We start from the raw sequence: 20,787 nt of genomic DNA, 5'->3' as shown, positions 1-20,787 counted from the left end.
AAGGAGGAGGCTTCTGGACTCGGAGGAGAGAGCAGCCAGAGCCCACCTGGATGTGGGAGAGACCCAGATGTGCTGTGCTGAGAGTTGCTAGGCCCGAGAGCCCTGAGAGCCTCCTGTGCTGGGTTCAGACGTTCAATAAACTTCCTGTGTTACGCTGGCGGAGAGTCACTGCAGGGTAAAGATCGGGGGGTGTTGCTCCCTCGAGAGGTGAAGAACGAGGGGACTTTCTGAAGGGGCCCATGGCAGAGACAGGCCAGCTCAGAGGTCCGGTCCCAGGAGGCAATGGGGCCAGAGGGCCTAACCCTGGAGAGAGAGAGCACCGTCCGGGGGGCTGTCATGCCAAAGGAGGGACACTCCCAGGGGCTGTACAGAGCTGAGCGAGAATGAGTCCGTGACAGCTGAGTGCTGCTCAGACACCACAGGCACCGACTTCCCCTCTGCCCTGTGGGTGCTCTACCCCCTGGCCCCACTCCTGCCCGCCTCTGGCCCTGCCCCTGCCCACCCCTGCATCACCCTCGCCCTGCCCAAATTCCACCCCTTCCCCCTAATTCCCTGCCCCGCCTCTTTACCGCCTACGGTGACCAGACAGCAAGTGTGAAAAATCGGGACAGGGGGTGGGGAGTAATAGGAGCCTATTTAAGAAAAAGACCCCAAAACCAGGACTGTCCCTATAAAATCAGGACATCTGGTCACCCTATTACAGCCTCCTCCCCCGAGTGTGCCACATCCGCACTCCTCCTGCTCCCTCCCGAAAAGTCCTAAGCGCTGCCGAACAGCTGTTAGGCAGCGGGCGGGAAGCGCTGGGGGGGCGGAGCGGGGATGCAACGTGCGAGGAGGAGGAGGCAGCGACAAGGGGGTGGGGGCAGGGGGAGCTTGGCTGCCGGTGGGTGCAGAGTACCTGCTAATTTTTCTCCATGGGTGCTGCAGTGCTGGAGTTGGCTCCTATGCCAGACATAGCAAGAGACAGGCCCTGCCCCAGCTGAGATCAGGGCCCTGTTGTACCAGGTGCTGCCCAGACACAGCGAGAGACAGGATCTGCCCCAGCTGGGATCGGGGCGGTGTTAAGCCTGGCCCTGCACAGAAACCAGCTGCAATCAGGTCTTTCCCAGGGGAAAAGCAGACTGAAAACTGATTCTTTATTGGACACAAATCAGTCATAGTCGTTAGTGGCCCTTTGTTAAAAAAGTAGCAGTGACAAAAAATGACATATGAAAATCTATTTCAAGTAACAGCTTGTAAACAGGAAATTTTACAGTCGGATGCTTTTGGCTTTGGAGTGAACATGTTACCTTCAATAGAACATTGTTACTAAGAAGTTATAATCACGTGGCACTGATTGACCTTGACAGAGACCAGGACCTTGTTGTGCCAGGCGCTGCCCAGACACAGCGAGAGACAGTCTCTGCTCCTAAGAGTTTATAACATAAGTAGCCCAAAGAACCATTATTATCCCAATTTTTGGGGTAAAAAACCTGAGGTGAGAGAGATGCAGCAAATGGCCAAACCTCACCTACAGCATTTTCAGTGGCGCAGGGACTCAGAAAGCCTGAGTACTAAGCAAACATCTTAATCACAAACCCAGCCCTCCGCTCCTACTGGTTACTGCTCCTGAGCGTGACCATCCTGCCCATCTGTGAAACGAGAGGCTGAGGGGTCAGGCAGGGTAGAAGAGAGACTCTCTGGGGCTGTAGGGTGAGAGGCTCTTTTCCCCGGGGGCAGTGGGGTTTGGGAGAGGGGAGGCTTTGGCACCGGCTGCAGGGGACTCTGGGATACTTCCCCACAATGCAGCGCTCTAGCATCTCCAAGGCCTAGTTGACTGCCTTGAGTCCAGGGCGGAGCAGGGAGTTGCACTCAGGTTTCCCACGTCACGGGCCTGCCCCTTTCCCCTTCCCCCCTCACTGTGACACTCCCTCTCTGCACTGGATGGGCCAGAGATGCCCAGCCTGGGCCCATGGCGCGAGGGGGCTATTTCAGCCGGACCTCGGAATATTCCGTGTCCGGGGCCTCTGGGGACTCCCCCAGTTTGCGCTGCAGCTTGGAGAAGTTGATGGTGGCGTAATGCAGCTCGTCCGGCTCCCCGGGGCCTAGCGGGGCCTGTGCTGCTGCAGCCTCGTCCTGGACGCCTTTGGTCCGGCAAGCGGCTGGAGTCTTGTGACCCTGAGTGAGAAGCAAGGCAGAGACACCAGGCAGAGACTTGCATCCACCCTGCTGAGCTGATTGCATGGGCTGCCCCAGCCTCATTTCCCCCACCCGCCCTGCAAATGCATTTCCTGCATTGGGAGTGCACTAGCAAGAGACGGGGGATTGGGTGTGTTTCACACTCGCTGCACGCATAAGCCAATCCCATGCCAGCACCAGCTCGGTTAATGCATTCACTGCCTCAGCTGCACAAGACACGCATTAGCAAGATGCATGGGGTTGTGTGCATTTCATACACCGCACATACAGGATTTCATCCCATGCATCTCATCACAGCACAAGTTCACCAAATGTATTGACTGGATTTCATGCACCGGGCATGCATGAACTGCTCCCATGCACCTCGGGGCAGCACTGGGTAAGTTAATGAATTTAGTGCATTGCCTGCACCAGCCACGCATTAGCAAGACACATGAGGTTCTGTGCATTTTAAACATAGACTCATAGACTCATAGACTTTAAGGTCAGAAGGGACCATTATGATCATCTAGTCTGACCTCCTGCACAATGCAGGCCACAGAATCTCACCCATCCACTTCTATAACAAACCTCTAACCTATATTTGAGTTATCGAAGTCTTCAAATTGTGGTTTGAAGACCTCAAGCTGCAGAGAATCCACTAGCAAATGATCCATGCCCCATGCTGCAGAGGAAGGCGGGAAACCTCCAGGGCCTCTGCCAATCTGCCCCGGAGGAAAATTCCTTCCCAACTCCAAATATGGAGATCAGCTAAACCCTGAGCATGTAGGCAAGACTCGCCAGCCAGAACTCAGGAAATAATTCTCTGCAGTAACTCAGATCCCATCCCATCCAACATCCCATCACCGACCACTAAGCATATTTATATGCTGATAATCAAAGATCAATTGCCAAAATTAAGCTATCCCATCATATCATCCCTTCCATAAACTTATCAAGCTTAGTCTTAAAGCCAGATATGTCTTTTGCCCCCACTACTCCCCTTGGAAGGCTGTTCCAGAACTTCACTCCTCTAATGGTTAGAAACCTTAGTCTAATTTCAAGTCTAAACTTCCTAGTGTCCAGTTTATACCCATTTGTTCTTGTGTCTACATTGGTACTAAACTTAAATAATTCTTCTCCCTCCCTAATATTAACCCCTCTGATATATTTATAAAGAGCAAGTATGTCCCCCCTCAGCCTTCTTTTGGCTAGACTAAACAAGCCAAGCTCTTTGAGTCTCCTTTCATATGATAGGTTTTCCATTCCTCGGATCATCCTAGTAGCCCGTCTCTGAACCTGTTCCAGTTTGAATTCATCCTTCTTAAACATGGGAGACCAGAACTGCACACAGTATTCCAGATGAGGTCTCACCAGTGCCTTGTATAACGGTACTAACACCTCCTTATCTTTGCTGGAAATATCTCGCCTGATGCATCCTAAAACCACATTAGCTTTTTTCAACGGCCATATCACATTGGAGGCTCATAGTCATCCTGTGATCAACCAATACTCCAAGGTCCTTCTCCTCCTCTGTTGCTTCCAACTGATTCGTCCCCAATGTATATCTAAAATTCTTATTATTAATCCCTAAGTGCATGGCCTTGCACTTTTCACTATTAAATTTCATCCTATTACTATTACTCCAGTTTACTAGGTCATCCAGATCTTCCTATATGATATCCCAGTCCTTCTCCATGTTAGCAATACCCCCCAGCTTCGTGTCATCCGCAAACTTTATTAGCACATTCCCGCTTTTTGTGCCAAGGTCAGTAATAAAAAGGTTAAATAAGATTGGTCCCAGAACCGATCCTTGAGGAACTCGACTAGTAACCCCCTTCCAGCCTGACAGTTCACCCTTCAATATGACCCGTTGGAGTCTCCCCTTTAACCAGTTCCTTATCCACCTTTCAATTTTCATATTGATCCCCATCTTTTCCAATTTAACTAATAATTCTGCATGTGGAACCGTGTCAAATGCTTTTTTGAAATCGAGGTAAATTAGATCTACTGCATTTCCTTTGTCTAAATAATCCGTCACCTTCTCAAAGAAGGAGATCAGGTTGGTTTGGCACGATCTACCTTTAGTAAAACCATGTTGTAACTTGTCCCTATTACCATTGACCTCAATGTCCTTAACTACTTTCTCCTTCAAAATTTTTTCCAAGACCTTACATACTACAGATGTCAAACTAACAGGCCTATAGTTACTTGGATCACGTTTTTTCCCTTTCTTAAAGATAGGAACTATGTTAGCAATTCTCCAGTCATATGGTACAACCCCTGAGTTTACCGATTCATTAAAAATTCTCGCTAACGGGCTTGCAATTTCATGCGCCAGTTCCTTTAATATTCTTAGATCTTGGGAAGCACCGGTTAAGTTAATGCATTGACTGCACCAGTCATGCACTAGAAAGACACATAGGGTTGTGTGCATTTTATGCCCTGTGCATGCATGATTTGATCCCATGCATCTCATGGTTGCACAGCCCATGCTGATGCATTCATTGCATTTTCTGAAGGATACAACAGACACGGAGCACCCTGCATACACTGTCTGATCAGAAGCACCTGATAACATAGCAGACAGCTGCAGAAATGCATTTCTTGCCCAGTTGGTGCATCCAGGAGATGCCCAGGGATTGGCAGCATCCCAGCCTCAATCTATTCCCATGCACTTTGTGAGTGTACGTGAATGCGTTTGCTGCAAGTCCTCCCCTCTGAGTGAGACCCGAGGGATGAGGTGCATTTTCTGTATGCAGGAGCCGATCCCACGCAGTTCGGGGAGCCCAGACTGGTGGTAGGGGTAAATTTTTGCACTGGGCACGCATGGGGGGTTGGGTGCCCTGCTGAAAGCCTGTCTTATAGTCCTGCATTCATTAAGGGATAGGAAAGAGGGGGTGGGAGAGGAGAAGAAATAGAGGGGGGCAGAGACAGGGTGGGGCGGGAAGTGCAGGTGGGCTTGGTCCCCCGGGAAGACTAGGTACATACCATAGGGATGGTGGTGACGTTACTGTAGATCAGGCTGGCGTCATCGGCCATGAGCTTGGCCTGGCTCCCGTTAGCCATCTCCCCGGGCTCAGCTCTGGGGAGCGCCGGCTCCCGGCCCCACAGCCTGTGGGGAGACAGATCAGGATGGACTCAGGAGACTGGGAGGGGTAGTCCCATGGGGTGGAGGAAGGTGGCACACCAGTATGAGAGTCTAGAGTGCAGGAGACTGGGATAGGCCGGAGTGATGGGTTGTGTCATAAACAGATAGCTAAGGGTTAATGTCTCTTTCACCTGAAGCACCTGACCAGAGGACCAATCAGGAAACCGGATTTTTTCAACTTTGGGTGGAGGGAATTTAGTGTCTGAGTCTTTTGTCTGTCTGCCTGCTTTCTCTGAGCTTTGGAGAAGTAGTTTCTACTTTCTAGTCTTCTGTTTCTAAGTGTAAGGACAAAGAGATCAGAGAGTAAGTTATATGGTTTCTTTTCTTTGGTATTTGCATGAATATAAGTGCTGGAGTGCTTTGATTTGTATTCTTTTTGAATAAGGCTGTTTATTCAATATTCTTTTAAGCAATCGACCCTGTATTGTATCATCTTAATACAGAGAGACCATTTGTATGTATTTTTCTTTCTTTTTATATAAAGCTTTCTTTTAAGACCTGTTGAAGTTTTTCTTTACTTCAGGGAAATTGAGTCTGTACTCACCAGGGAATTGGTGGGAGGAAGAAATCAGGGGAGATCTGTGTGTTGGATTTGCTAGCCTGATTTTGCATTCCCTCTGGGGGAATAGGAAAGTACTATTTGTTTCCAGGATTGGAAACAGAGAGGGGGAGTCCCTCTGTGTAGTTTCACAGAGCTTGTGTCTGTGTATCTCTTCAGGAGCACCTGGAGGGGGGAAGGGAAAAAGGATTATTTCCCTTTGTTGTGAGACTCAAGGGATTTGGGTCTTGGGGTCCCAGGGAAGGTTTTTCAGGGGGACCAGAGTGCCCCAAAACACTCTAATTTTTTGGGTGGTGGCAGCAGGTACCAGGTCCAAGCTGGTAACTAAGCTTGGAGGTTTTTCATGCTAACCCCCATATTTTGGACGCTAATGTCCAAATCTGGGACTAAGGTTATGACAGGTTGGGGGAGGGATCTCACTGTGGGGAGGGTTGTGGGGGGAGATGGCAGGGGATCTCAGCGGGATTGCAGCAGGGGAGGGATCAGACTCACTTGATCACACAGAGCCCCAGAAGGAAGAAGCTGACGGCGACCCCTAGCCCACAGGCCACCCCGAGGCCCAGCAGCCTGCCAGGCTCCTCCGCACCTGCGAAAACACACAACACAGGGCACGGCTGGGAGAGAACCCAGGAGTCCTGGCTCCCATCTCCTCTGCCTCCAACTCCCACACCCCACTCTTCTTCCAGGGCTGGGGAGAGAACCCAGGAGTCCTGCCTCCCTCCTCATCCCCATCCCCAAGCTGGGGACAGAACTCAGGAATCCGAGTGTCTCACCTCTCTGTGGGAGCCTGAAGTCAAAGTGCAGGACGGCGTAGCTCCCATGGGGGTTGGAGCCGAGGCAGAAGATCCGGGGGCCCCCTACCCCGCTCCCCGTCCAGTTCAGGGTGCTGACGGCCTCGTCCCCCTGGGCCCATGAGCTGACCTGCAGGGCCCCCCGTGAGCTGTTCCCAGTCAGGGGCTCCCCATCCACCTGCCACTGGAGCTGGGGCAGGGGCTGGGAGCGCAGGGAGCAGCTGCAGCTGATGCTGGGCCCCTGGCGGCGGCAGGATGAGTTCAGCCTGGTCCCCAGCTGGGGGCTGTCTGGGGAGAGCAGGAGACACAGCAGCAAATTAATAGTTAGAGAGAGAAACCCAGGGACAGTGAGTCCCATAGATTAACGTGCTAATATCTAGTGGCAGGGAGTCCCGCAGGTTCTTCTGCCCTGGGATGTCTCTTTGGTCGGCCCCTGGGCACTGATCTGGCCCCATCCTCGACCAGCTGCACTTCACACCAATCCACCTGCTTCTCCGCCCTCAGCCTGGGCGCTCGTGGCACTTGTAGACGGCCCAGGAGTCCGTTCAAGCCTCAGCTGCCCCCCTTGTTGCTGCCCGTGAAGCAGCTAATTAACTATGGCACAGGGACATTGGCTCTGTCTCTGTTTAAAGGGGCCAGGCACCTGTGACACCTGCTAGTACTCAGTGGCGAGGAGTCCACGGATTAACGCTGCTGCTCTCCAGTGTCAGCATCCTGGGGCAGGGAGTCCCGTGGTTTAACCGCACGCGCACCCAGTGTCAAGGAGTGTCACAGGTTAACCACACTCACACTCGATGAGCAGCTGGAACGTCCCCTGGGCAGAGCTCTGCTTGTTCTGGGCCCAGCACCCGTACAGCCCCCCGTCCTCGACTGTCACGTTGGGCAGCTCCAGCCACAGCTGATTCTCCCCCTCAAGGCTGGCACCCTCAACGATTTGGCTCCCCCTCACCCAGCCCAGCACAGCGGGGGGGCTGCTGGCGACGGAGCAGAGGAACCGCAGGGAGTCGCCCTTCCGGGCCGAGAGCTGTGAGCCATTCGCCACCAGGGTGCTGGAGTCTGGGAACAGAAATAACATAGAGCCACTCGCACCCTGAGCCAGCCAGTCCCTGCCTGGGGGCCGGATCGGGGCCAGTGCCCCCTAGAGGGGAAAGGTCCCGTGCCCCACTCCCCGCCCCCTAGCGATACCTTGGAATAACTGGGGGTCGCTCCTGTTAGCTCTGGAGACGGTGATTTGCAGCGTCTTCTCTAGAGCTGAAATACCCACGGCAACGTATTAGATTGGAGAGCGCCCTCCCCCCACTGACTCCCCGCTCCGCAGCCCAGCACCCCTCATGGATCCCCCGCCCGCCCACTGCAGCCCAGCGCCCCCTACTGACCTCCTGCCTTGCTCCCTGCAGCCCACTGCCCCCAACGGGGCCTCCACCTTCCCCTGCAGCCCAGCACCCTCCACTGAGGCCCCTCCCTGTGGCTGGCACCCCCTAACTCCTTACTCTGCACGTGCACACGCAGGGCCCGGCTGGCCGACCCGTAGGAGTTCTTCACCCAGCACCGATACTCCCCAGCGTCCCCTCTGCTGAGATTCGGCAGCTCCAGGCGCCCGGCCCCTTCCTGGCCGGGGCTCAGGGACTCGTTCCCCTTGGCCCAGCTCAGGGTGCCCTTGGGTCTGCTCCCAACCTCACAGCTCAGGCTCAGGGAGTCGCCCTCCTGTGTCTCCAGAGACACGACGTCGCCCTCAGCTCCCCACACATCTGGCACTGGAAGACGAGCAGGCGGGTTTGGTCCCCCCAGAGATCCCCCACTAAGGAGCTGAGACGCAGCCACCACTAGGGTGGGACATGGGGGCTGTTGATACAGGGACCGCTTGCCCGGCACTGAAACGTGGCCCCTCTGGGGTGGGTGCACAATCCCAGTGCCTTTCCATGGCAGCAGGTCTCCGTCACAGCGATCGCTCCCTAACCCATCTCCTCCCCACTGCCCAGCACCCCCTAGTGCTGCCCCGAGGTCTGGAGACAGAGGGAACTGGGCCCGCTCGCCTCCCCCTACAGTCCTGAGGCTTCCTCGGGCTCTCCCCTCTGGGCACGGACCAGCCTAGCCTGGCTGAACCTGGCGCCTGGCTCTGAGCGTGGCAGAGCATGACTAGGAGGTGCTCGCTGATTCCCGGGGCTCGCAGCGCAGCGTCTCACCGCGGCGTCCGTTCCTGGTCAAGGTCCATGTGATGTTGGGGGGCCCAGGTGGGTCTGTAACACAAATGAGACGGGGGATCAGGGGGGCTGGACAGCACTGGGGGGGGTCACTAGTGATCACTGAGCCTAGACATGGCCCCTCGCTGTGAGCTCAACTGGGGGACAGGAAAGTCCCTGAAGTGGCACAAGACCCGTGGGCGGGGAAGGGAAGCAACAGACCCGACTGAGCCCCACCCAAGAGGCGCCTGACGGAACCCAAGGGCCGGGTTAGGGCTGTGCCGGGGAACCAGAACCGTGGGAAATGGAAACCCAAGGGACCAAAACTGGTGGGTCAAAATGTGGCCTAATTGGCAGAGTTACTAATGAGGGGCTGGAACCATAGCCAAGGGGGGCAGGAAGGGGTGAAGATCCCAAGGGAGAAGGGGCTGCACGGTGTGGAGGGAAGAGGCCTGGAGTAGAATTGGCTGAGGGTGCATGGTGGGAGGTGGGGATCCCAGCACAGGGCAGATTTGAGGGAGGAGCTGGAGGGAAGAGGAGGGGGCCCAGAGCAGCGCCCAGGGGCCGTGCAGGTCACAGTTACTGGCTCCCTGGCCAGCAACGTCCCTGGCAGCCCCCGCGCCAGCGAGATCTCGATTTCTGCCTCCTCCATCAGCCCTGAGACAGGGGGAGAGGGGAGAGGATCACTCAGGGACACAAGGCCTTTCCCCTCTAGGGCCGCAGCCCCAATCCAGCCCCAGGGCAGGGACTGGCTGGCTCAGGGAGGCTGCTGAGCGGCGACTGCGGCTGCCCTTACCTGGAACAGAGATCGCGACCTTTGCATCAGTGCCATCGGAATTGAAGAGGTAACTGTATCTCAATGTCCCTTTCTCGAATCTGAAGAAATATCTCCCTGTGTCCCTCCATTGTGCTTCACTGATTAGCAGAGAGCAGTCGCCATGCACCAGTTCCCCCACCAGCCGGAACCGGCCCTGGGTCTCCTGAGACACCCCCCGGCTGGGGTCACTGCTGGCCACTGGCGGATCTTGGCTCTCATTGGCCGGATCCTTGTACCAGTATCCGTAGAGCCGGGTGTCGGGTTTGTAGTCCCAGAAATTGTAGGTGTTGTACGAGGCTGAGTACGTGAAGGTGCAGGGGACAAAAACACAGAAACCCTCCTGCACCGACACCGACTGTGGCACGGTCAGGGTAAATCCGGACAGCTGGGATAGGGACCCTGCGAGGGATGGAGAGGGAACAAAGTGGGACCCATAGAGAGCAGAGACCAACCCTGAGCTCCCCCAACAGCTCCGCCAGTGCCTCTCACTCCCGACCTGCAGCCCCCTGCGAAACCAACCCTGAGTCTTTGACCAAATCTCACTCCCTTTTTCTCCATCCCTCCCTTCATCGAGCTCCCTGCCCTCGCCCTGTCGCTTGGTGCCCCCTAGCACCGCACTGGGCTCCCCTCCCCCTCTGGCCAGTCTCCCTTCCAAGTCCTGGGACAGACCTGGCCCCGCTTAGCGCAGGTTCTGCCCTTCCCCCTGCACTGGGGCTGCAGGTGCTGCTTACTTACCCCTCCAGAGCAGGGCGAGGATCAGGACCCTCAGCATGGCTGCAGTGGGGGCAGGACCCCCTGGTCTCCAAAGGGGGCCCTGAGCTGGGAGCTCCCATTCCCTAGTGTCCTGCTGTGGCGGCAGGGCTCTTCCCATGGCTGGGGTTTGGGCTGGGACAGACCTAGAGACAGACGGGGGTGGGAAGTGTGAGAGCAGAGGCTGTAGGGAAGGACAGATCTGCCTTGGGGACCATCAGTGCTCCTGGGCTCTGCAGGGGGCTGATCTGGGGCTACTGGAAGCGCAGTGACTCCCCAAATCCGCAAATCACCAGACGGTCCCAACAGAACGTGGGCTAAAAAAATCCTTAAATTGGAGAGAAAACCTGAGTTTTTCTCTAAGAATCATGAGATTGGCCAGAAAATCCTGAGCTGGTGACAGAAGATGGTGGGAAGGTAGCGCTGCTCAGTGCCTGCTTTGCTTCAGTCTTCCCACAAAAAACATGTGAGCAGGCAACCAGTGAAGTTACCATGGACAACAAAGGGGAAAAGCTGCAGATCGGGATAAGTAAAGAACACGTCGGAGATGTACTGACCAATTTGAATGAATTCAGATCAGTGGGGCAGGAAACTGTTCAACCCAGGGGGCTGAAGGAATTAGCTGAAAAAATCTTGGCGCCACTGGCAATAACATTTGCAAACTTATGGATGCCAGGAGAGGTCACAGAAGATGGGAGAAGGGTTAACACAGTGGCCCTCTTTAAAAGGGGAAAACAGAGGAGCTGGGGAACTATAAACCAGTGATCCTGACCTCGACACCTGGAAAGCTACTAGAGTAATGTATAAAACCTTCAATTTGTGAGGACGAAGGGGTGATCACCAGCATGGATTTATCTAGAACAAATCCGGCCAAACCACCTTGATTTCCTTCTTTGACGAGGTAACTGGTTGGTGGCTGGGGGAAAGCAGTGGACATAACATACCTGGACTTCAGCAAGGCTTTTTACACGGTCCCACATGACATTCTCATAAGGAAGCTGGAGAAGACTTCTGACGGAACTCAAATATGAAATTGCAGAACTACTAATTGTAGTATTTAATGAAGCATTTAAGTCAGCTTCTGTACCAGATGACAGGAGGATAGCTAATGTGACACCAGTTTTTAGAAAAGGCTCCCAGCAATTAGAGGCCACTTAGCCTAACTTCAGTGTTGGGCAAACTGGTTGAAACTACAGTAAAGAACAGAATGATCAGATGCAGAGATGAACACAATTTGTTGGAAAAGAGTCCACATGGTTTTTGTAAAGGAAAATCATACCTCAACAATCTACTAGAATTTTTGAGGGAGTCAACAGCATGTGGACAAGGGTGACCCAGTCTATATACTTAGATTTTCAGAAAGCCTTTGACAAGGTCCCTCTCCAAAGGCTCTTAAGCAAAGTGAGCTGTCATGGGATAAGGAAGGGCCTCTCCCAGGTCACTAACTGTTAAAAGATAGGAGAGAAAGGATAGGAATAAATGGCTAATTTTCACAGTGGAGAGAGAGGTAAATAGTGGTGTCCCTCAGGGGTCATAAGCGATCTGGAAAAAGGGGTAAACAGTGAGGTGGCAAAATTTGCAGATGATACAAAACTAGTGAGGATATTTAAGTTCAAAGCTGACTGCAAAGAGCTACAAAGGGATCTCACAAAACTGGGTGACTGGGCAACAAAATGGCAGATTAAATTCAATGTTAATAAATGCAAAGTAATGCACATTGGAAAACACAATCCCAACTAGACATGTAAAATGAGCTGATACCACTCAAAAAAAAGATCTTGGAATCACTGTGGATAGTTCTCTGAAAACACCCACTCAGTGTGCAGTGGCCGTCAAAAAAGTGAATGTAATGTTGGGAATCATTAAGAAATGGATAGATAAAAAGATAGAGTCAATATGATATTTTCTATCTAAATCCATGGTACGCCCACACCTTCAATCCTGCTGCAGTTCTGGTGGCCCCATCTCAAACTGGAATTGGAAAAGGTTCTGAAACGGGCAACAAAAATGATTAGGGGTGTGGAACAGGTTCCATATAAGGAGAGATTAATCAAACTGGGACTGTTCAGCTTGGAAAAGAGACGACTCAGGAGGGATATGATAGAGGTCTATAAAATCATGACTGGTGTGGAGAAAGTAAATAAGGAAGTGTTATTTACTCCTTCCCATAATGCAAGAACTAGGATACCCCAAATGAAATTAATAGGCAGCAGGTTTAAACAAACAAAAGGAAGTATTTCTTCACACAACGCACAGTCAACCTGAGGAACTCCTTGCCAGGGGATGTTGTGAAGGCCAAAAGTATAACAGCGTTCAAAAAAGAACTGGATAAATTCATGGACAATAGGTTGTTACCTAGCAGCTCTGTGTTCTTGGGGACGCAGGGTGCAGTACCCAGCCCGTCTGACTCACGAAAGACCCCCCCCCCCACCAGCCAGCCTCTGCTTGAACCAAATCTGCATCAGAAGAAAGATTTACAAAAAGCAATGGAAAGCCAATGGGAGACACACCTAAACCCCTGAGATAAGGATGACAGAATTAAGGAAAGTCCCCTAGCCTCACTGGGATGGGACACCCTATTGTGGTGATCATCAGTTTCCAAATTAGACTAGCAATTGGTCTGGTTCTACTGGTTTGCTGGATCCAGCAACTGATTCGGCAGCTGCAATGGATTCAAGATCAGACCCAGTACCATGGAGTAAGGATGTGATGGGGATACTCGCTCAGTGCAAGCACCCCAGCAATGCGTGGACTTGTTACCTCGCAGCTCTGTGTTCTTGGGAACCAGGGCGCAGTACCCAGCCCGTCTGACTCACAAAAGACCCCAACACATACAGCTCTGCTTAAACCAAATCTGCATCAGAAGAAAGACTGACAAAAAGCAATGGAAAGGCCTTGGGAGACGCACCTAAACCCCTGGGACAACGGTGACAGGATTAAGGAAACTCCCCTAACGTCATTTGCGTCGAAGATGGGACAAGGAGGCATCTCCATTAGCAGACAGAATGGAGAACAGAGATTCCAAGGCAAGAACTGGCTGGAACTCTGGGACCAGAAAAGCCGGGAAGCACGGCATGATAGGGGATCTCTGCGCCAGATGTTAATGAACCCGCCTGCACACACCCAGCTCAGCAGTTATGAGACCAATACTAGTAATGAATCCTTGACTGGTATCAACAATAGTGACGCTGCCTAATTGCATTGTGAGCTCCCTCCAAGGAACATCACCCATAGCCAGGAGTGATCAGTTCCCATGTCCAGCCTGAACAAAACAACGTTGGTATCTCTCTTGTTTTCATATCAGCAAATCTAGTGTTCTCCCTTGAACTATTGTTGTTTCCCTACAAACCCCCCCACCCAGGTTCAAGTGTGCTCTGATGCCTGGATCCAACATCTGCATCAGTTCCATTTGGGACTTCATCGTCTCCTGACTGATTGTGCTGGGGGCTCTGCCTGTCTCCAGCACTCCAGGCCCTCAGCCTGTCTCTAGCACTCCACCACCACCTGGACCCCCGATCGATTCAAGCTTCATGGAGTGGTGAGAACCCATCTCTCTCTCTCTCTGTGTCTCTTCTAGGTATAGCCTTCTGACCCTGACTTGTGGGATCAGTTATAGCAGTGGTCCCCAACCTTTCTGTTGCAATAGCATATTCATGTTCCCAGAAGAGTGTGGCGGGTGCCGGAAGACCAGCCGCCGAAATGCCGCCGAGAAGCAGCGGCATTTCGGTAGCAGCACTTCTTGGCGTTGCTGCTTCTCGGTGGCATTTCGGCGACTGGTTGTCCGGAGGCCACGCTCCTCAGCGGTGGATTGTCCAGCGGAAGTACTGCTCTACTCGGCGCCAGCTAGGCCTCAGCTGGAGGACTGTGTCCAGTTTTGGTCACCGATGTATAGAAAGAATGTAGAGAAACTGGAAAGGATCCAGAGGCAAGGGATAAAGATGATCAAAGGGATGGAATGGAAGCCCTAGGGGCACAGCCTGAAGGAACCGAGCATGGGTAGCTTGATAAAGAGATTGTGTGAGGGGGACCTGATCACGGTTTTCAAGTACTTGAAAGGCTGCCATAACGAATATGGGGACTATTTGTTTTCTCGCCTCACAGAGGGCAGGACAAGGGGCAACGGGTTCAAACTACAGCAGAGATTATTTTGATTATTTCTCAGGGAAAACTCCGCAGCTGTGAGAGCAGTTGGACAATGGACCAGATGCCCAGGGAGCTGATGGAAGTGCCTTCACTGGACAGTTTTGAGAGGAGACTGGACAGCATCTGTCTGGGATGGGTTAAACCCACCAAATCCTGCATCTTGGCAGAGGTTGGACAGGGTGATCCCTGTGGTCCCTTCCCACTCTGTGGGTCTGTGATTCTAGGATTTGCTAAAAAATCCCAAGATTTAATGTGAACATGACAAGTTCCTGCCACCCCCTCGAAATTCGCTAATAAATCCTGAGATTTACTCTTAAGAATCCTGAGATTGGCTAAAAATGGTGAGGTTTGCTCTCAGAATCCGGAGATTGGCTTTTAAAATCCACAGATTTGTGCTTCATCTCTGTACACCCTGTTGTTTGCGGCCCATTGTCTCATCACCTACCCACGGGAGCTGGTGTCACCCCTGCTCAGTGAGTGTCTCAGTTCTGCAGGGATCCAGTGGAGCCAGATGGCCCGGAAGTGGGTAAAGCGTCCCAAGCAGGGAGGTGGGGGGGGAGTTCAGAGAGCTGACGACTCCCCGCTCTGTAACCAGGGCGGGGCACTAATACTGCCCTGCCTGCCCCCAGTTATCTCCACTGCCCCAACTCCACCCTGCTCCTCCCATGAAAATGGTACTGGCCACTCCCTCCTCCCCACCCCTCACATGTGAAAATGGTATTGACCACTCACACCTTCCCCCCTTCTCACCTGTTAGTATGGTTTGGGCCGCTCCCTCTTACCCCTTCCTCACCTATGACAATGGTATGGGACTCTCACTCCTTCCCCCCTCCACTGTCTACTGCTGTCAGAATGGTATGGGCCACTCTATCCTCTCCCCTCCTCCCCTATGAAAATAGTGTAGACTATTTACTCTTCACCCCTCCTTTCCTTTTAAAATGGTATGAGCCACGCCCCTCCTCCCCAATCCCTTTCTGTGCAAATGATACTGGACAATGGCTCCTCGCATCCCCAAGAAAATGGTACAGGCCACTCCCCCTTCTCCCTCCCCTACCTAAAAATTCCTCTCAGCTCCTGAAGGGGGAGCTGCCTCCTTCCTGAAGCACCTCTGATTGGCTGCCCTTCTTCAGGAGGTGGGGCAAGTGGGCAGGGCAGCCTATCAGACGGGGGAACCCCCTCTGGGCAAGGCTGGAGTTGTGCAGCCTTGGGGCCGGTCACTGGTGCAGTCAGCTGGGCGGGTCTAAGCCTGGATCCCCCATGGCCCATGCACCATCCCCTGCCAGAGCAGGGAGGGACGGACCCCACTGCCCAGCGCTGGAGGGGCAGGGGCCAGCCTGAGAGATCCATCCCCATCCCTGGGGGGCTTCCCTGCCCCTGTGCAGTGTCTGGGAGCCCCAGGGGGTCTGTGCCCCACACCGCTCCATGGGGGAGGGGCAATGGGATGAGTGCAACTGGAGGATGGGGGAGAAGTTTGCATGCATGTGCTCCCCCTGGGGTATCTATAACTGCCCCCTCTGCAATGCCTGCCCTCCCTGCCCCCCAAAACTGCCCCCATGGAGAAGGGGAACCCGCCGGCAGTTCCAATTCCTACCATCCCTTTGCTGCCCTCAGGTGCTCTCGGGAAGGAGGCTGAGATATGAGATCTGGGGAACCCCCTGCTGTATGTGGCCCCCTGAGCCGATGCTTCCAGTGTGTTTCACATGCTGGGGGAGTCCCAGAGTGGGATCCTGCTTGGGCTTGAGGGGCAGTGGCAGAGCTGTGAGGGTGGGGAGCCCAGGGCTGAGTTAGCAAAGGGCTGCTGGTCAGGACTGAGGGGCACCACAATCTCCATAGACCATCCAGCTCCCTCCCCCACCCTATTTCCACTCACCCCTAGACCTGCAGAGGGGGCCCCAGTGCCTGGCTCTCCGACCCTGCAGCCCGGGTTCCTCTGGGGCTTGTGACTCGGAACCTGGGGAAGCGGCAAGCACAGGAATGTGAAAGCAGAAGTTGGTGCAGACAGGAGGGGGTTGTGGGGAGATGCTCTCTCAGAAACCCCACCACCAGCATCCTGCCGACTTCCCTCTCTCTGACTGGGGCTACCTGCAGTTTCCCTGCAACGGGGCAGGCTACATAATGCTTGTGGGGCTAGAAATAGAACCCAGGAGTCCGGGCTCTGAGCCCCCTGAACCCCTACCCTCCTCCCAGAACCCAGGAGTCGTGACTCCCTGCCTCCAACCCCTACTCTAACCCACTAGACCCTACTCCCCTCCCAGAGCCAGGGACAGAACCCAGGAGTCCTGGCTCCCAGCCCCTTGTCCCAGCTCTATCTCTTTATTACTGCTTTTTTTCAGTAACACAATAATATTTTAACATTAGCAACTGACACCTCGTATTGTATTGTACATGCTACAGATGCTAATAACTCACCCTGAGCTGAGATGCAGCTGTCTCTGGGGTGGGGTGGCTGGGAACAGCACACTGGAACAGCAGATACCCGGCTAGGACGGCTATTGAATCCCGACTCCAATGGGAAGAGCCGGGTGCGTGAGGAGACCTACTTGGCAGGGAGCAGGTTTGAGTGTCAGGGCAAGGGCTGTGGTGATATGTGAGAGTTCAAGACAGGAAGGGGAAGTCAGTGTGTGAATCTGGCCCTAGAACGTCTTGCAGAAGCCCCGTTCCAGTGGCTGGAGATCTCGTTGCCATTGGTGCAAGACGGAGATTGTCACAGGTACAGGCAGCTCCCACTGACAGCCGGCTTCAGGCCCCACCATGGGGGACTGGCTGGGGGAGGGGGGATGGGGCATGGGGTCTTTCACCTCTAGGGGCCCTGGCTCTAATCTGCCCCAGGCTGGGGCACTGGCTGGTTCTCAGGGGTGGGAGTGAGACCCGGGGTCCTTCCCCTCTGGGGTGTCTCAGCAGGGGAGACGCCAGCAGATCGGAGCCGGTCCATTGAACCCAGTGTTTGTTCTCTGTCTCTCGGTTCCTCAAACGCCTCCCAGGTCCCGGGTCACTGAGTCTGGGGATTCACTTGTGATGGGACCCACGTCATTGGCTGGATCAGCAGAAGCAGCTGGATTCCATCACCCGCCACAGACTCCGTCCTTCAGCTTAAGAGCTGAGACGCAGAGAATCTGGCCTGGGTCATGGGGGCTGTTTACACAGGGACCTCTCCCCAGTGCTGAGATGTGGCTGCCTCTGGGGTGGAATGTGGGGGCTGTTTATACAAGGATCCCTTGCCTAGCGTGGAGATACACAAGGGTTTGAGAGAAACCTAGAACGAAAAGAAACACAGCGCCCTTAGGGGCATTGGGACCAGCCTCATGGCTGGGCCGTCCCGAGTCTCTCGCCCCAGCCAGACCCTGGCCCGCTCTGCCCCAGGCCAGGGGCACATCAGCTCTCCCCCCTGCATGTGGGCACTGGCAGCTGTGCTGGGAGACCGGTTGCTGAGCAGTTCTTGCACAACAGGAAGTTTCCAGTCAGTGAGTTTGCTCCACCTCCAGTCGGTTAGCCCCAGTTTGGGGCAGGGCAAGAGAGCAGGTGAGCAGGTGTAATAAAGCGAGGTTTTTTGTTCTGTTTTTGTAATGCTTGGCATGCAGAGGGGGTGGGACTCAGTTTCCCTGGCTGTTACTGGTTTAACGAGGTGGTGGGAGAGGGAGTTTGTTGTTACAGAGGGCCAGCAAACGGCCTGGAGAATGGACAGTCAAGCGACTCGTGACCTGGTGACCGGGAGGCTCAGCTCGGGAGTCACAGCTGGTTTTGGCCAGTGGGAGGACAATGGGCTGTGGGGAGAGGGCCCCGGTGACCTGACCAGATGGTTCCAGCCAGTGGGGAGCATAGTACGGATGAAAGGAGAGGCTGAGAGGAGAGGAGACCCAGGCAGCCTGTCTACCTAGGACAAAAGGCAAAGGACAGAGGTGGGGCTTGGATGAGGGTGACATTGTACAGAGAGACTTTGGCAAACCAGTTAAGTGCCTGAAACCACTATGGCTTATTGTTAAAGACAGCCTAGTCAGCAAGCTGTTAAAAGCAAGTCTCAGCTTGACTAAGGCAGGAGGGGAGGGGGATTTAGGGTGCCACCAAAAGGGCAGCTTGACCCCGCCTCCTTCCTGATAAGAATTGAGTTAAAATTGCTGATACAAAGAGTAGGATATGCTCCAGGAATGGCTATTGAGGTCTCAAGGTTGCAAGTTCTGGAAAAACCCACACCTGTTTAATCAATAATCAGAAGGAACCTCTTGCTTGAAACTGCTTACTTAACAAGGTTTCTTTAATTACTAATGTATAAATAAGGGGAAAAAGCTTGAGACAGGTGGGACTCCTTTCTGGACTGGCCTCTCCCTCTGGATGCATCTTGTGTTCCCCAGCGGCTGCCGCTGTATCATTCAAAAGCCACACTCAGCTTTGGTAATTATCAAGGGTTGGAGGTGTTTTACTTACCTGTTGCGGACGTGTGTAAGTGCTTGAGACTAAGTAAAGTTTAGCTTTAAGTGAAAGCACTCTTGTGTCGTCCTGTTTGTGCATCTATCGGTCTGACAGCCTTGTCTCCCCTGATTTATTTCCTGACACCACCTCACACAGAGTAAAGTTACCAAGAGTTTTGGTTTGAAAGAACCTGGGGTAACAACATTGGATGCCCAGCTGGAAGGAGGGGGTCTCTGGGCTCGGGAGAGAGCAGCCAGAGCCCACCTGGAGGCTGGAGAGACCTAGATGTGCTGTGCTGAGGGAGGCCAGGCCTGTGGCCCTGAGAGTTCCCTGTGCTGGGTTCAAACGTTCAATAAACCCTCCTGTTTTACACTGGCTGAGAGTCGCTGCAGTCTAGAGAGCAGGGTGGCATTATTCCCTCTGGGAGTGGAGGCCCCAGGGGTCCAGATTGAGTGGACTCCTTGAGGGGGCAAGAGACAGGTGTGCTGAAGGCTCAGAGAGGTGCGGCTCCAGGAGGCGGAGGAGCTGAACCCCCGCAGAGGGCGGACCCCCGAGAAGGGCTATGGCTCTGAAGGGGGTTCCCCCCAGGGACCATACAGAGCTGACAGAGCACGAGTCCTGTGAGTCTGTGACAACTAGTCCCATTGAACACTGGGGTGCGGCCGCTTGGGTCCCCAGCCAGTGTTTTCCTGGGTCTTGGGAATTACCAGGTTCAGACTCCAGAAAAAAAGAAATTCGCTCAGAAATCTTGGAGCCCCAAAGCTGAGATCATGGCTGGTAACATGAGGATCATGGTGACTGGGATCCATCTCTTACTGCTCTGCCATGGGAGGGTAAGTGTTAATTGCCAGTCATTAGCTGTCTGTCTATCCCCAAACACCCTATCTATATCTGTCTATCTATCTATCTATCTATCTGTCCCCATCCACCCCTTCTGTCTGTCTACCTATCTATCTATCTATCCCCATCCACCCCCTCTATCTATCTATCTATCCCCATCCACCCCTTCTATCTATCTACCTACCTATCTATCTATCTCCATCCACCCCCTCTATCTACCTATCTATCCCCATACTCCCCTCTATCTATCAATCTATCTATCCCCATACCCCCTCTATCTATCTATCTATCTATCTATCTATCTATCTATCTATCTATCTATCTATCTATCTATCTTAATAATTCAAATGTCCATTTTTTTCTGTATCATGAGGATATTTTAAATCATGGGAGGTGGGTTCGGTAATGGAAAAATTTGGGATTTTGTTGTGTGAAAATTTCCTATCCAATGATTTTTTTCCAGTGATCATTTGCTTTAACTGGCTGCCATCTCTGTGAAACATTTTGAAGAACCACAAATCTTGTGATTATTTTTTAAGAAACAGAACATTTCCACAAAAAACATTTATTTTAAAAACCAGCCAAGATTTTGTGCAGTAATTTTAGTACAACAAACAAAACATAATTAACATTATTATATAAAATATTTCATAACATAATTGTCAACATACATTTGTATATATATATACAAACACAGTCTCCCTCTCTCCACATATTAACATAAAGGTAAGAATAATTAGATGCTCTCTATATATTGTGTTTGTGTACATGTATATATATGGGTAGATATATAGTAATATTATAGTATGATATATATATACATATATACATATATAGATCTATATAGCTACATAAAATAATGAACCTAATTGATTCTACATTTCTTCAAAGACTGAACACTTGCTCACACGCTAAGACCTTGTATGACTTTATGTAAGTGCACTATCTGCTGGATCCCTCCAGAACAGCTTGTTCATCCTGCCCCATCTCCCCCA

General features: G+C 52.8%; 1 protein-coding gene across 4 annotated transcripts; it reads right to left on the bottom strand.

The window, feature by feature from the left end:
- Nucleotides 1–1,122: 1,122 nt before the first annotated feature.
- LOC127038235 (sialic acid-binding Ig-like lectin 10) lies at nucleotides 1,123–17,109 on the bottom strand. 4 transcript variants are annotated; one of them, XM_050930752.1, is made up of 11 exons: nucleotides 16,958–17,109; nucleotides 10,391–10,551; nucleotides 9,635–10,054; nucleotides 8,842–8,895; nucleotides 8,149–8,412; nucleotides 7,844–7,909; nucleotides 7,448–7,714; nucleotides 6,641–6,946; nucleotides 6,360–6,453; nucleotides 5,149–5,272; nucleotides 1,123–2,157 (listed from the first exon to the last, which is right to left on the bottom strand). In XM_050930752.1, the coding sequence occupies exons 2-11, from the start codon at nucleotides 10,524–10,526 to the stop codon at nucleotides 1,966–1,968; spliced, it is 1,923 nt and encodes a 640-aa protein (XP_050786709.1). In that variant the 5' UTR covers nucleotides 10,527–10,551; nucleotides 16,958–17,109; the 3' UTR covers nucleotides 1,123–1,965. The 4 variants fall into 4 exon arrangements, with proteins under 4 accessions (XP_050786709.1, XP_050786711.1, XP_050786710.1 ...); XM_050930754.1 differs by lacking the exon at nucleotides 6,641–6,946; XM_050930753.1 differs by lacking the exon at nucleotides 8,149–8,412.
- Nucleotides 17,110–20,787: the final 3,678 nt, after the last annotated feature.

Source organism: Gopherus flavomarginatus, chromosome 20 (genome assembly GCF_025201925.1).
Source record: "Gopherus flavomarginatus isolate rGopFla2 chromosome 20, rGopFla2.mat.asm, whole genome shotgun sequence".
Lineage (NCBI taxonomy): Eukaryota > Metazoa > Chordata > Testudines > Testudinidae > Gopherus > Gopherus flavomarginatus.
The sequence above is the reverse complement of the archived record's forward strand: the minus strand, read 5'-3'. Positions and strand labels throughout refer to the sequence as shown.